At 43.7% G+C, this 16,700-nt stretch overlaps 1 protein-coding gene across 4 annotated transcripts in view; it reads left to right on the top strand.

Annotated features, from left to right (window-relative positions):
• Positions 1 to 16,700, top strand: part of LOC141172263 (sulfotransferase 2B1-like) — a 322,371-nt gene that overhangs the window by 246,681 nt on the left and 58,990 nt on the right. For all 4 annotated transcript variants that reach the window (XM_073656266.1, XM_073656269.1, XM_073656267.1 and 1 more), the window contains 3 exons: positions 10,640 to 10,766; positions 10,848 to 10,942; positions 13,089 to 13,269. In XM_073656266.1, the coding sequence (XP_073512367.1) occupies positions 10,640 to 10,766; positions 10,848 to 10,942; positions 13,089 to 13,269 (403 nt within the window). The remainder of the gene's footprint in view (positions 1 to 10,639; positions 10,767 to 10,847; positions 10,943 to 13,088; positions 13,270 to 16,700) is intronic.

The raw sequence follows: 16,700 nt of genomic DNA, 5'->3' as shown, positions 1-16,700 counted from the left end.
AATTTTCAGCATTACTGAGAAAAAATCCAGTTATGATTTTGGTGCACGAACAGTTATCGAACATAACCTCGAACAGCCAAATTTTTTTCAAATTGTTCGTGTTCGCCGAACGGCTCGAACACCGCCCAAAACAGCTCGAATTTGAGATTGGCGAACAGTTTGAGTCGAACACCGCTCATCTCTAGTGCTGACAGCAAAACAACAAAATCACACAATACATTGTCCTGCATTAGGAGGAACCCAGAGCCAACCACACCAGCATATGGTCTCACATGTGGTCTGAGGTTCTCACCTCGGTACCTAATGGCAGTCAGGCTACCTCTGGCGAGCACATGGACGGCTATGCGGCCCTCCAAAGAAATGCCACCCCACACCATTACTGACCCACTGCCAAACCAGTCATGCTGAAGGATGTTGCAGGCAGCAGATCACTCTCCACGGCGTCTCCTGACTCTGTCACGTCTGTCACATGTGCTCAGTGTGAACCTGCTTTCATCTGTGAAGAGCACAGGGCGCCAGTGGCAACTTTGCCAATCCTGGTGTTCTGTGGCAAATGCCAAGCGTCCTGCACGGTGTTGGCTGTGAGCACAACCCGCATCTGTGGACGTCAGGCTGTGGCACCCCAGAGGGTTCAGTCGCCACAGGGGTACTGCACCTCAGAACGAGGTGTGGTATCTCCTCTCCAAGGTAAGGATGGAGTACCACACAAGACCCCAACCACACACTCAACACTACACCACTCCAGTTCTGAAGGGGGCCTAAAGCGCCATAGTGCTGCCCCGGGCCTGAATGGAGGAGTTGGGGGGAACTAAAGTTAGGGGGTACCACGTAGTGAATGAGGGTGGAGGAAGCACTTTACTTAGGCACTTATTAGAATCATATATAATCGGAGGCCATCTTAATACCAGGGTCTTTGGTCCTCGGTGTTTGGGACGGCAAGTCAGTACAAAGCTGCTGCCTGCTTAGGATCCACGGTTCCCAGTCTCAGGCCTCAAGACTGTGGGTCGGGGCAGAGTTATAACCGGCTCTGTCCCTGGTCAGGGTCCAAGCAAGAAGACCCAGGAGTGGAGCAGAGGAGATAGGCTCCACAGGCGAAAAGATCTCAGGGGGTGCAGACGGAGCGGAGTCGCCACCAGCATACCTTATTCTGGGTACGCCAGAGAGACCCTGCCGCAAGAGGGGGTACCGGTCCCCGATTAGCTGACTTTTCACTTCACGTCTCTGTCAAAAAAGTCCGTAGGCTTATGTGGATCCCAGGGGGATACGGACGGAGTGGAGTCGCCACCTGTATGCCCTAATCTGAGTTTATCAAGAGGGACCTTTATGCCACGTTCTCACCACTAGTCACCAAAAAGGGCACCCAGTCGGTCCGGGAGTTACACGTTACCCACAAGGGACATCGCAGTACCCGTACGGGACTCAGTGGGGGACACAAGGTGGGAGAAGTTCAACCAGAGAGGAACACACTAGAGCGGGGGTCCTGTCAAGTGCTCCTGAACTACCTGGAGTGTGCTGAACCCCACCCTGGCGGCCACAGCTCACCGTGTGACAGCAGAGAGAAGCTCTGAGCTGAGAAAGCACCACCGTGGGTCAAGATTCGGATGACTTCAATTACTGCCTCTGTCTGTTCTTTCCTCCGTGGCTCTGCACCCACCAACGCTCCATTCTACACCCTCTCTCTACGCTGCCCTGAGGCCCCGCTCCACCTGTGGGGAGCCGCACCAACTAAGCTGCCTGAACACCGGCCTCAGAGGACTGTTGCAGTGCTGGTGATCTTCACCAGACACCACTGGTGGCGTCACGAACATTCCCCTTTCCCATACACCTTTTCCCCCTTTATTTTTTTGAGCAGTGTGTGTGTATATGTATATATATATATATATATATATATATATATATATATATATATATATATATATATAATATATTTACATATATATATTCACATATATACACTGCTCAAAAAAATAAAGGGAAGACTTAAACAACAGAATATAACTACTAAGTAAATCAAACTTCTGTGAAATCAAACTGTCCACTTAGGAAGCTACACTGATTGACAATCAATTTCACATGCTGTTGTGCCAGTGGAATAGACAATAGATGGAAATGATTGAAAATTAACAAGACACCCTCAATAAAGGAGTGGTTCTGCAGGTGGGGACCACAGACCACATCTCAGTACCAATGCTTTCTGGGTGATGTTTTGGTCACTTTTGATTGTTGGTTGTGCTTTCACACTCATGGTAGCAACCCACAGAAGTTGCTCAGGAAGTGCAGCTCATCCAGGATGGCACATCAATGCTAGCTGTGGCAAGAAGGTTTACTGTGTCTGTCAGCGTAGTGTCCAGAGGCTGGAGGCACTACCAGAAGACAGGCCAGTACACCAGGAGACATGGAGGGGGCCATAGGAGGGCAACAACCCAGCAGCAGGACCACTACCGCCGCCTTTGTGCAAGGGTGAACAGGAGTAGCACTGCCAGAGCCCTGCAAAATGACATCCAGCAGGCCGCAAATGTGCATGTGTCTGCACAAACGATTAGAAACCGACTCCATGAGGGTGGTATGAGGGCCCGACGTCCACAGATGCGGGTTGTGCTCAAAGCCCAACACCGTGCAGGACGCTTGGCATTTGCCACAGAACACCAGGATTGGCAAAGTCGCCACTGGCGCCCTGTGCTCTACACAGATGAAAGCAGGTTCACACTGAGCACATGTGACAGACGTGACAGAGTCTGGAGATGCCATGGAGAGCGATCTGCTGCCTGCAACATCCTTCAGCATGACCGGTTTGGCAGTGGGTCAGTAATGGTGTGGGGTGGCATTTCTTTGGAGGGTCGCACAGCCCTCCATGTGCTTGCCAGAGGTAGCCTGACTGCCATTAGGTACCGAGATGAAATCCTCAGACCCCTTGTGAGACCTTATGCTGGTGCGGTTGGCCCTGGGTTCCTCCTAATGCAGGACAATGTCCGACCTCATGTGGCTGGAGTGTGTCAGCAGTTCCTGCAAGATGAAGGCATTGAAGCTATGGACTGGCCCGCCCGTTCTACATACCTGAATCTGATTAAGCACATCTGGTATATCATGTCTCACTCCATCCACCAATGTCACGTTGCACCACAGACAGTCCAGGAGTTTGAGTATACTTTAGTCCAGGTCTGGGAGGAGAACCCACAAGATACCATCCGCAACCTCATCAGGAGCATGCCCAGGTGTTGTAGGGAGGTCATACAAGCACGTGGAGGCCACACACAATACTGATCTTCATTTTGACTTGTTTTAAGGACATTACATCAAAGTTGGATCAGCCTGTAGTGTGTTTTTCCACTTTAATTTTGGGGGTGACTCCAAATCCAGGCCTCCATTGGTTAATAAATTTGATTTCCATTGATGATTTTTGTGTGATTTTGTTGTCAGCACATTCAACTTTGTACAGAACAAAGTATTTAGTGAGAATATTTAATTCGTTCAGATCTAGGATGTGTTATTTGAGTGTTCCCTTTATTTTTTTGAGCAGTGTATATATACAGTATATATATGAAAGTAAGTCCATATAGTATATTAAATCATCCAGGGAGGCTTGGGTAGGATGTCTCCAATAGTCCAGAACAAGATACAGAGTAGTTACCTGAGTCCAGAAGTCCAGAACAAACTTGTTCTTTAACCCTATTTAATCATACGAAGCGACACAGCAGCAACAGAATACGTGTTTAGCAAATGCTGGTGGGGTCAGGGGCACAGAGGGAGCAGCACGAGCCACCAGAAGCAGAAGGAATGATAGTTACAGTTGTATACAGCAAAATCTCCGAGAGAAGCAATCAGGAGAATCACACAGACTTGCAGGAGCAGGAGAAAACCAGGAAGCCACCAGGACCAGCAACCGGACACAGGCAGAATACTCTAGCACTGACTAGAGGCTGGGGTGGAATTATAAAGACAGGAAGACAAAGGGCACATGAGACAAAAATGCGCCATCTTGGAAAAGGGCAGGAATGCCCAAACGGTAATCAAAATATTCAGAGTCCTGACCCTATGAGTCGGGAAAGTCAAGGGGTCCAAGGTCAAAAGCCAGGAGGGTACGTCATAAACAGAGGAAAGACACAAAAGCCTAGTCAAGTAACGGTCCGAGGTCAAAATACCATGAGGATAACTGATCAAAGCAGAAGGATTAAACAAATGAATGGCCAGAACGAGGTCTAAGGTCAGGCAGCAGTAGATAAATAAACAAGGCACTAGGCACAGAGAAAACAATCCACATAGAGCTGAAGCTATGGCTGACAACTATCTGGGACTGCCAGCTCAATTAAATAGCTCAGCAATGAAGAGAACAGGCAGCATTTGGCGAGAGCTCTGCACCTCCCAGTCTCAGATTGGACAACCGAGCTGTCAATAAAAACACAAACAGCTAAGCATGCCCCTGCACCAGATTGAACAACTGAGCTGTCAATCACTGCACAGACATACTGAAGAGTGGAATCGTTACACTAATCCCTCTTCTAGGAAGGCCATCGGATCCCAAGGTTTCCCAGGATACTTCAGATGGAAGGCCCTGACTAATTGCCCAGCCTTCACATGTCAAGCTAGAACCCAGGATTTCTACCCAGTGGATCAGGTATTGGATGGAATTTCAGACCCAACGAGAGTCCATAATTCTGCACTTAATACTCTAAACTGCTATTAAGAGCAACTGGAGAAGGCGGGAATGAGGGCAACACCACCAAGGGGATAAAATCCTTCAACAAGGATTTATGGAAGGGAATAGGGATGCGGAGAGATGGAGTAAGCTTCAGCCTAAAGGCCACCAGATTGACCGCTTTCAGAATTTCATAGGGACCCAACATCGCCGATGGTACCTTAAGTTCAATGTTTCTGTATGACAGCCAAACCCTATCCCCAACCATAAAACAGGACCCACCGAACATCTTCTATCGGGATTCTGTTTTTGGTGAATCTGAGCGGTTCCAATATTCTTTTAAACCTCCCTCTAGGCATCCCCAAGTGTCTGCACAGAGACTTCCACCCCAGCACATTCAGAACTAATCCTAGAAAACTCACCAAAATGGGCATAAAAAACATAATTCCAGAAAAACGGTGAGGTTCCAGTGGACTGATTTACCTTATTGTTAAAGGCAAACTCAGCAAAAGGTTAAAATGAAGACAAGTCCTCTGGCTGAACTGCTACAAAGCACCTTAAAATTTGTACCAAAGATTAATTTGTCCTCTTAGTCTGACCGATGGTTTCAGAGTGGTATGTAAAGGAAAATGACAAGTCAATCCCCAATTTACAAGAAAAATGTCTCCAGAATTTAGAGACAAATTGCACTCCCCTATCAGACACAATGTTAAGAGGAAGCCCATGTCACCTTACAAGCAGATACAAAATCTTTAATATCATTATGCATGGATGGCCACCCAAAAAATTTAGCTATGACTTTCCATGTAGCAGTAACCCCAAGATGACCACTCAAAGCGGAATCATAAAACTCTTGTAACAGACACAATCACAAATAATTTGGACCCTGGAGTAGTGGAAGGAGTCAACGCCTGGATCTCCTCTTCCAACTGTGAGGTTACCATAGAAGCCACAATACCCTTAGGAGGAATGGAAGATGGAGGTTCTGGAGGAGAAATTGAATCGAGACTGCTATAAAATGCATCAGTTTTCACATTCTTGGACACTGGCCTGAATGTGATAGAGAAATTAAATCTAGAGAAAAACAAGTATGATCTGGCCTGTCTGGGGATTAATTGTTTAGCTAATTCAAGATAGTTTTTTGTGAATAGTGACCACAGTAACTTGATAAACCGCCACTTCCAAAAAATTCCTCAAAGGACAGTTTAACAGCAAGTAATTCACAATTCCCAACATCATAATTTATTTTATTAGATCAGATTTTTTTTTAGAAAAAAAAAAGCACATGGATGCAGCTTCTTCAGAATTTTGGGCCTCTGCAACAAAACAGCCCCCACCCCAACCTCTGAAGCGTCCACCTCCACAATAAATGATTCTTGGAGATCAAATTGGATTAAAAAGGGAGCAGACATGAAATACTGTTAATTTTTCAAAAGCCCTAATAGCATCCGGCGACCAAACCTTGAGATTTGCCCCCTTCCGTGTGAGGTCAGTAAGAGGTTTAGCAATTTGAGAATATCCCTTGATGAATTTCCGATAATGGTTGGTGAATCCAAGAAAATGTTGTAAGGCTTTAATATCACGAGGTTGAACCCAATCAATTATGGCCTGCACCTTCCCAGGGTCCATCTTAAACCTTTGTGCAGACAAGATAAATCCCAAGAGTGAAATTTCCTGAACAGAAAAAGCACATTTCTCTAATTTCACAAACAAAGAGTTCTCCCTCAACCCTTGTAATTCTACACAGACATGTTCCTGGTGGAAGTCCAAATCAGGTGAGAAAATTAGAATATCATCCAAGGTAAATCACAACGATTCTTCCAATGCAATCAGAAAAAATTATCATTCATTGCATTTTGGAAAACAGCAGGTGTATTGGATATCCCAAATGGCATGATAAGATTTTAAAATAGACCCTCTGACACTAAGAACACTGTTTTCCACTCATCACCCTTCCGGATGCGTATCAAATTGTAAGCCCCTCTAAGATCAAGTTTAGAAAACCACTTGGCCCCCAGAAGCTACTTATATAGGTTGGGGATGAGTGGAAGCTGGTATGTATTTTTAATCATGATCTTGTTTAGTTCTCAGAAATAGAGGCAAGGACGGAGGCCGCCAACTTTCTTTTTCACAAATAAAAATACAGCTACAGGGAAGGAGGAAAGATAGATATGACTCTTCCATAAACTTTCGTTAACTTCATCGTTGTCCGTTAAGGCCCAGACACATTTAAAGGCAGGTTTTAGGTAATTTGGCATCAGGGACAAGATTAATTGCACAATCATGCAGGTACCCCAGCAGACCCTTAAGACTAGTGGAGCATATTTGCACTGATTTTAGACATTTCTTGTAACAATTGGGACTCCATTTAATAATTTCCTTCTGACATCAATCAATAACAGGATTGTGAATAAGCAACTATGGAAGCCAGAGTACCAACCTAGCAGGTAAATTATCAAAAATGAAACAGGAGATGGATTCAGAGTGAAGTGCTCCCACTTTGAGCATGAAATCCACCATTACTCTCTTGACCAAATTTCAGACTAACAGTGTCTTGTCAATGGCAAAAACTTGAAAAGGTCTTTCTAAATTAACTGTCCCTAATGCTAACTTTAGAATCAGTCCCAAATCAACAAAGTTAGCAGCTTACCCGCAGTCAATGAACTCCAATGCTGATAACTAGTGATGAGTGAACGTGCTCGCCGCTGCTCGGTACTCGGCCAAGCATCTCGGTGCTCAACAAGCTCGGCGAGTATTTCTGAGTTGCTCTGGCGGGACCTTGGGTCCCTGCCCTGCATGTTTGGCGCTCTTTAGAGAGCCAATGAACATTCATGGATTGCTTGCCATGCACTGTAATGCCGTAGCCATGTTGGTTGTGGGCATTACAGTGATTGACTGGCCGGCCGCACAATGTCATCAGGTCTATATAAGACCTGGCACCGCTATGCTCGTCACAGTCTACCCCGGATGCAGGTAGAGTTAGGGAGAGATTTGCTTGTTTATAGTTAGTATAGGTATTCCACAACATATACAGTATTTTTCAGACTATAAGACACACATAGGTTTTAGAGGAGGAAAATAGAAAAAAAATGTAAGCAAAAAGCAAAAAATGTGGTCATGATGCACTGTTATGGGGGAGGGGGCCTGCTGCTGACACTGGTATAGGGGTAATGTCCCCCAATTCTGTTAATATCCTCCATCCTGTTATATATGGCCCCTCCTTCCTGTTATACTTGGCCCCCATCCCCATCCTGGTATGCATGGCACACCTCATCCCCATCCCCATCCTGATATGCATGGCATCCCAATCCTGGTATGCATGGCACCCAATTCCCATCCTGGTATGCATGACACCCCTCATCCAAGTATGCATGGCACCCCTCATCCCCATCCTGATATGCATGGCAGCCCCATCCCACATCCTGGTATGCATAGCACCCCTGACCCCCATGCTGGTATGCATGGCACTCCTGATCCTCATGCTGGTATGCATGGCACCCTTATCGTCATCCTGGTGTGCACGGCACCCCTGCTTCTCATTCTGGTGTACATGGCACCCCTCATTCCCATCCTGGTATGCATAGCACCCCTGACCCCCATGTTGGTATGCATGGCACCCCTAATTCCCATCCTGGTATGCATGTCACCCCTGATCCCCATCCTGGCATGCATGGCACCCCTAATCCCCATCCTGGTATGCATGGCACCCCTGATCCCCATCCTGATATGCATGGCACCAGTGATCCATATCCTGGTATGCATGGCACCCCTGATCCCCATCCTGGTATACATGGCACCCCTGATCCCCATCCTGGTATGCATGACACCCCTGATCCCCATCCTGTTATGCTTGGCACCCCTCATCCCATGCTGTACATAAAAAAACACATCTATTCACCTTTCTTCCCTGTGTTCCAGCTTTGAGTCTTGCTCTGCTGCCAGCACAGCATGCCACAGTGTGAGCCGTGCATGGCGCCCTCACACTGTGAGATGCTGTGCCGGAAAAGTCACTGCTCCCCATGCTGGGACTGTGTGTATGGGGAGCAGTAACCATTCATTCTCCCTAATAGTGCTCACATGTACCCCCAGTGCGGCTCCTGCAACCACCGGCGGTCTGTGTGTCTGCTATTTAAGTGCATGAATATTCACTACAAACCATGGGAGTGGGTTGTAGTGAATATTCATGGACTTTAATAGTGGGCACACTGACCGCGCCGCTGCAGGAGCCGCACTGCGGGTACAGTGTGAGAGCTATTAAGAAAAATTAATATTCACTGCTCTCCCCTCTCATGGGCGTGGGGAGCAGTGAATATTCATTTTCTTTAGTAGCGAGCACAGTGTAGGCTGCAGCAGGTGGATCCTGCCTCCTGTGCCTCCACCACTGCTGCTCCCCCACACCTTCACCACCCACAGCCACTATATACATATACAGCAACCATGCATAGCCATACATTTGGACTTTGAGACGCATCCCCCACTTTCCTCCAAAATTTTGAAGGAGAAAACTGCGTCTTATAGTCCGAAAAATACGGTATATATATCCTTCTGAACTAACAGTCTTTCTGAAGACTAATCCAGCAGCTGCATATATTCAGTGGTGATAGCAGGAGTTAGGCAGGCTGGCAGTGTATGTGGCAGACTGCAGTGCATATATTGCAATAGGGTCCACTATTGATCACAGAGCAGTGTCAAAAGGTTGTTGTTTGGATAGCAGATAATGCTTCAAGTCACTTTGCCACCACCACCAACACCCTGTCTTTGACACGGTCAAATCTCAGTATCCGTGAGTCTGGACTGCATATTCCTCACCCTGGTCCTCCTTCCTCCCACCATGCTGAGTGCACAGAGACAACAAATCCCACACTTGGGCACTCTGAAGAGCTGTTTACTTTTCCATTTGTAGATTTGGGCCTCTCACTCGGCCAGCTTCAAGCGAGTCAAGAGGAGAACGGCGCATGTAGCGATGCCCAAATATTTGAGCAGCTTTTGCCAAATGAAGGCAATGGTGGAAAAGTGCAAGTACTGTCGCAAGAGGTGGATGATGATGATGAGATACAATTTCCAGAAAGTCAGGAGGAGGACCTGGGTGCAGAAGTGGAAGATGAGGTGGTGGATGATATAGTAACTGACCCAACCTGGCAGGGGGACATGCAGAGCGATGACAGCAGCACACAGGGGGAGGGAGGCATAGCACCACAACAGGCAGGAAGAAGCATTGTGGTGGCTGCAGACACAAGACGGGAAAGCGTTTCCTGTAACGCCAACATGAAGAAAGTTGCCAATACAACTGTTAGGTCCTCATCTAGCACCATCAGCAAGTACGTCCACGTCCATGTCCCATCGCAGCGTTCAGTTTTCCCTGCCCCAGTCCTTGGAACGCAAGTGCAAATACTCAGCCAACGCCCCACAGGCCACACTACTAAATTCACACATTTTGCAAATGCTTGCGCTTGAAATGTTGCCTTTTAGGCTCGTGGAGACGAAAGCTTTCTGCAACCTGATGGCAGTGGCCATCCTTCTGTACTCGGTCCCCAGCCACCACTATTTCTCCCAGTGTGCCGTCCTCGCACTACACGAGCATTACCCATGCCCTCAACAACGCAGTTACTGGGAAAGTCCACCTTTGGACTTTGGATGGAATCATTACAGTATGAAGGTGTGCAAAATATCACAACTCAACTATCTATTTTATAACTGGCATCACCTCCTGTTTTGTTCATTTTTAAACAGTCATGATCCAGTGTTGCCTGTAGGTTCTGCAAAAGTAAAACCTCACATTAGATTATATAGGAGTCATTTATTTATATCAAGATTTATTATGTCACCCTTCATCTCTAACCCTCTGGGGTGGATTAATTTAGTTTTGACACCATTTTGAATGAAATCCCATCCCTTCTTTTAGAGAGGAAATACGTCCTAAAAGTAAATAGCCAAACATAAAATTGTATAAACAATCATATAACAATATACATTTTTCATTTCTTACTTTTGAAATGTTTGTTTTAGGTGATATATACAATCAGAAATCCTAAAGATGCCGCAGTGTCCCTTTATCATTTTTCAATAATGAGTACATACTACAAAGATCCAGAAAGTATGGATAGTTTTCTAAAAGAATTCTTAACTGAAAACAGTAAGTAATTAAAATTAATGTAAACATACAAAATTGTTAGTTATAAGCATCATCTCAGCTCTCATATTTTATCCATTACAGTGCCATATGGATCATGGTTTAATCACGTCAAGGGATGGATGGAAATGCTGGGAAAAGATAACTTTATGTTTCACACCTATGAAGATCTTCGGAAGGTAAATCTTTAATATGAAATTATTAACATGTAGCAGAAACAGTCTTATGAATATCCATTGTATGTATAGAAATAAACATCATAGAAGAGGTTTAAAATATAATAGATTTAAATCTCACCTTTTCAAAACCCAAATATCAAGAAATTGGATGTTATATAATCCAAATGGCAATTAAGAGAACCTGTTAGCACGATTTTGTAATGTAAAGTAAATACATGGCTGTAATGGCTCTGTAATACAGATTACATTGATACCTTTAGTGTAGAAAGCCACTTTCTTGTTCTTCTTTAATCACCATTTGAAGTTTTCTGCTAATTAGATTTCAGTGCACTGGAGCCAGACTGTGCACTGGTTCTTCTCCTCCCTATCTGTGATTCTCCGGCCCCTGCTTCCTCTTTTTGAAGTAGAGTGTCACGGGTTTACCACGACAGAGAGGAGTCAGAAGACCGCAGCATCTGAGTTCACGCACTCTTGCATTGAATAGAAGCACTTCTCCTTCTTATTAAATGGTGATAGTTTCTTTCAGCATTGCAGGAGTTATTCTGCTCAGTTTAGAATCTCTTTAGATTCCTTCTGGAAGTTCTCAGCTGAGCAGTATCAGCCACTCATCTTACCTATGTAGTCTTTGCTCTGGCAATTTGGGATTGCCAGTGTTAAGTCTTGTACTGCCTGGTGAACGGTGGAGTGTAGGTGTCGGTGTTTGGTAGAAGCATTTAAGGAGAGTTGTTCTGTGACTGTTTGGTGTTTTGGCTTTATGGATAGTCCCACCCTCTTCTATATTTGTTTACCTTCCTAATTCCTTTGGCGTTTCCCGCTGTTGTCTGTGAGTGCATATTTTGTATATTTGGCATTTTATTTTTATCTCTAAGGGCTGATTCAGAAGAACAGCAAGGTACATGACCCCAGCCTCTTCACCATCTGAAGTAACCTGGAGAACAGGGATAGATAGGGCGCCCCTAGTGTTAGGGACAGGGTAGGAGCCCCTGGTTCCGGGTTGTCAGACAACAGCATTGTGAAATACAGATTTCAAACAGATGAGGGAGGTCCCTGAAAAAGCCAGCAAAGCGTATTGCTTCACCAAATGTATCAGTTCAATCAGTATTAAAGCATCATTACACCTCATACTTTCCATTGCAAAATCATACCAACAGGTTTTCTTTACATGCCTATGGTTCTCTGCATTTTAAGTCTCTGGAGGCAGCTAAGCAAAAGAGTCAAAGTCCGATCGCCATCTTATCATGATCAATAGTCATGGGTGGCTACTTTCAATCAGTGTGGTTTGCCATAAATGTCTATTTTGTAACAAAAAAACATATTAAAGAAGTTGTCCCATAATCATAATCATTGATCTCTTCCACCATCCTCAAAACAAAAAAAGTGCCTGTACCTAATGTAACAAAATCTCCACACATCAAATTCCTAGTAAATTTGCAACCAATCTGAACAATGAGAAACAAAGCATGAACCTATGATAATGCAGATTAGAGATGAGCAAACCCAAACTGTAAAGTTTGCAGTTCATACCGGACTTCTAGTCTCCTATGCTGAACTTCAAACACGGACTTCTCCTGGAAGTCCATTTTACAGTTTGAGAGTCAGGAGAGAGAGAAAGAGAGAAAAAAAGAGAGAGGAAGAGAGAGAAAACGAAAGAAAAAGAGAAAGGACTAATGTTTGGTTGGGTACCAGAACCCAAAAATCCAAAGGTCCACTCATCCCTAATGTAGATAAAATTAGCTTTTAGACTACTTCAGAATTCAGTTAGATAAAGTTAATTGTAATACCTCAATTATTATTCCGATAGAATAATTGAGGTATTACATCATTGCATTCCCTCATGGAACAGAGCTAGAATACAGCTAGACATGTAGTAATGAGGGTAGTAACTTGTAAGATGTAAGTGTAGTCTTAGGATGCAGCTACACACTATGGCCGCTCATGCATTGAGGCTCCTACTGGCCGTGGGTGGCCAATGACTACACTATTTTTAAATAAAATTATTCAGCAATTGGCAAACAGCATGAACAGAGTTTTGGCTTCATGTGTTCAGTCGCAGTGTGTGGTCTCACCATAAAAGTAGAAACATAATTATTTAATTTCATGGCACATATTATTATGTTAAATATTGGATTTTCTTTATTGACAACAGGACTTTCGAGGAAGCGTGATTAAGATTTGCAAATTTCTTGGAAAGGAGTTAGATGACGAAGCAGTGGACTCTGTGGTGGAAAATGCTTCCTTTAAGAACATGAAACAGAACAATATGGCTAATTACACTCTCTTGCCTTCTGGTTTCATGGATCAAGAGAAAAGCTCATTTATGAGAAAAGGTAAAAACTGAACATCATATTGAGAAAAAAAAATAAGTGTAGTCAAGGTCATATTTTGTGTTCATTCTGCACTAGGCACTCTATCGGGTCATCTACTAGAAAGTCAGACTGAAGGTATGCGCACAAAGTGTCTTCATCTGGTGAACTTCGCCTGGAACTTGTTTAAAAAAAAAGCAAATTCACTTATGAGTAGCAATGTCAAAATTACTCTTTGTTTATAGCTTCCACCTTATGTAACTTGTTTTAATTTTTTCAAGTTTCAAAAGTCGTAAAGTGGATAACAGATGTGGGTACGCTCTATAAGCTGAAAAAGCGCTAAGTAAACACTAAAAAGTCTGAATATATGCACTGAAATGGGAAAACAATTTGCTGTTCATATTTTCAACTTTTAAACTTCCATTAACTGTTTCAGGCTTCCAAAGATGTCAAGAGGTTAAAAATAGTGACTGGTCCAAAATGTTTAAGCAAAAGGCGTTGAGGAAAAATTGAACAGAAAGGGATGCATTAAAACCAGACTTTTATTTCTATCTTTTAAAAGTGGTAAATATATTTAAAAACACACTAGTGTGCCAGTAAGATTCTGGAAAGAATGAAGTAATGGGGGAAAAAAACATGGAAATCGCTATCTATGTGTGGTGATAATATTCAGATTCTGGAATAGGTGCAGCTGCTGTGCCCACATAATCACCAGCGTTGAAAAAAATGCAAGGGCGCAATAGGGTCTTGTCTAACGTAAACAATTTATACAGAGGTATTAGAACTGCTCACCTAATAGGGTTGTGTGACACCAGAGGCGTAGCTAGGGTTTTGGTTCAGGGGGACTAATCTTCTGAGTGGGCCCCTAACCAGGTAATCCTGATTACAACTATGGTGGCACACCCTAATAGAGGATATAGGGGAACCTCAGCAGATTACTGTGCTGTTGCTAAAATAATCTCTATACAAAGACGAACACTGATATAACTGCTATATGGTGCCCATATAGTGATAGATGCCAGTCCTGCAGAACACTAAAGAGATTACAGTACAGTTATATATAGTGACTTACAGCTGACGTTCTTTCTAATGGAATCGTTCACTTTTCCCGTATTTTCCATCTGGCCCAGACCGACACGACAACTTCTCCATCCAGTTCTCGTCTACAGAGATTACAACAAAAACACATTTTACTCCTTACTAGAGATGAGCGTTGTTCTACTCGAACTGTTCGCCAATCTCAAATTCGAGCTGTTTTGGGCGGTGTTCGAGCCGTTCGGCGAACACGAACGATTTGAGAAAAATTCGGCTGTTCGAGGTTATGTTCGATAACTGTTCGTGCACCAAAATCATAACTGGATTTTTTCTCAGTAATGATGAAAATTAATGTTAATACGCAGTTTGAGTGTACAGCGGGGTGGGGGGAGGGGCAGGGGATGGATCTCTGCAGGAATAATGAAGATCTCCATTTTTTTTTCTCTTTCCCGCATTTGCAGTGGGGAGGTGCAGTCTGTCAGCCTATCAGCAGCGCACACACGGAGCGAACTGCTGTTTTTCACACAAGCAAGGGCATGTGTCATTGGCAGTGTATGTCACATGTCCTTGCCCTATAAGACCAAACCATTTTCCCCGTCGCCACCATTTTCTCACTGCTGCAGCTGCGTGTTAGACGGCACCGCTGTTGCTGTGTGCGCTATACCTTGTTAATTTCAAGCCAATTTTCGCACAAATCTACAGATAGCTTGGGAGTAGGGAATAGTTGTGATTGCAGTCCTTTTAAGGACTAGGTTACAGCATTTCCTACGACTTTTATCACGCAGGTCTGTGCTCTTAAATAGATAGATTGTGGGAGTAAAGACTAATTGTAATTGCAGTCCTTTTCAGGACTAGGTTACATCAGTTCCTATCAGTTTTTGCCAGGCAGGTCTGTGCCAGTGCTGTGCAAGTTTTTTTCACAGCATTTGGCTGAATCTAGCAAAGCTAATCCTTTTTGGCCTATTGCAGAGTGTGTTAGTCAGTGGAGTAGCCTATCTGTGTTGCAAGATATACCACCTGTGTATAGAATACCAATTTTTTTACTGCACCTAGTGAAGTAAAATCTTTTGGGCATAGCATCATTCTATTAGTCCATCTATACTGACCTCCATCAGGTTGCAAATTGAATATAATTTTTTTCTGCATCTAGCTCTGAAAAAATATTTGGGCTTCTAGCAGTGTGTGGGACTTTCTCTATTAGTCCATCTATACTGACCTCCATCAGGTTGCAAATTAAAAATAATTTTTATCTGCATCTACCTCTGAAAAAATGTTTGGCCTTCTAGCTGTGTGTGGGACTTGTTCTATTAGTTCATCTATACAGACCTCCATCAGGTTGCAAACTGAATATAATTTTTTTCTGCATCTAGCTCTGAAAAAATAGTTGGCCTTCTAGTAGTGTTTGGGACTTTCTCTATTAGTCCATCTATACTGACCTCCATCAGGTTGCAAATTAAAAATAATTTTTATCTGCATCTAGCTCTGAAAAAATATTTGGCCTTCTAGCAGTGTGTGGGACTTTCTCTATTAGTCCATCTATGCTGACCTCCATCAGGTTGCAAATTAAAAATAATTTTTATCTGCATCTAGCTCTGAAAAAATATTTGGCCTTCTAGCAGTGTGTGGAACTTTCTCTATTAGTCCATCTATACTGACCTCCATCAGGTTGCAAATTAAAAATAATTTTTTTTCTGCATCTACCTCTGAAAAAATATTGGGCTTCTAGCTGTGTGTGGGACTTGTTCTATTAATCCATCTATACAGACCTCCATCAGGTTGAAAACTGAATATAATTTTTTTCTGCATCTACCTCTGAAAAAATATTTGGGCTTCTAGCTGTGTGTGGGACTTGCTCTATTAGTCCACCTATACTGACCTCCATCAGGTTGCAAATTCAAAATAATTTTTTGTCTGCATCTAGCTCTGAAAAAATATTTGGCCTTCTAGCAGTGTGTGGGACTTGGTCTATTAGTCCATCTATACTGACCTCCATCAGGTTGCAAACTGAATATATTTTTTTTCTGCATCTACCTCTGAAAAAATATTTGGACTTCTAGCTGTGTGTGGGACTTGTTCTATTAGTCCATCTATACTGACCTCCATCAGGTTGCAAATTGAATATAATTTTTTTCTCCATCTAACCCAGCCAATAGTTTTGGCCTAATACCACAGTTTGGCCACTCAGCTCTGCTTGGTTCCCATCCATTGTTTTTTTGTGCAAACAACTCCAGAGTTGTGAATTAGTTAACCACCAAAATGAGTGGAAAAAGGCCTGCTGCTGGTGGAAAGGCGAATAGGCGTGTTGGGAAGGGGATAAAAGGTTGTGTCCGTGGGGTAGGTGTTAAAGCAACAGTAACATCTGCAGAAGAAAGACCATCTTCCAGCCAAACTAAAATGTCTACTTCTTTTAGCGGACAATG

Source organism: Phyllobates terribilis, unplaced genomic scaffold (genome assembly GCF_046119375.1).
Source record: "Phyllobates terribilis strain yellow unplaced genomic scaffold, ASM4611937v1 Scaffold_12__6_contigs__length_324123572, whole genome shotgun sequence".
NCBI lineage: Eukaryota > Metazoa > Chordata > Amphibia > Anura > Dendrobatidae > Phyllobates > Phyllobates terribilis.
This window is presented reverse-complemented; position numbering and strand designations above follow the sequence as displayed.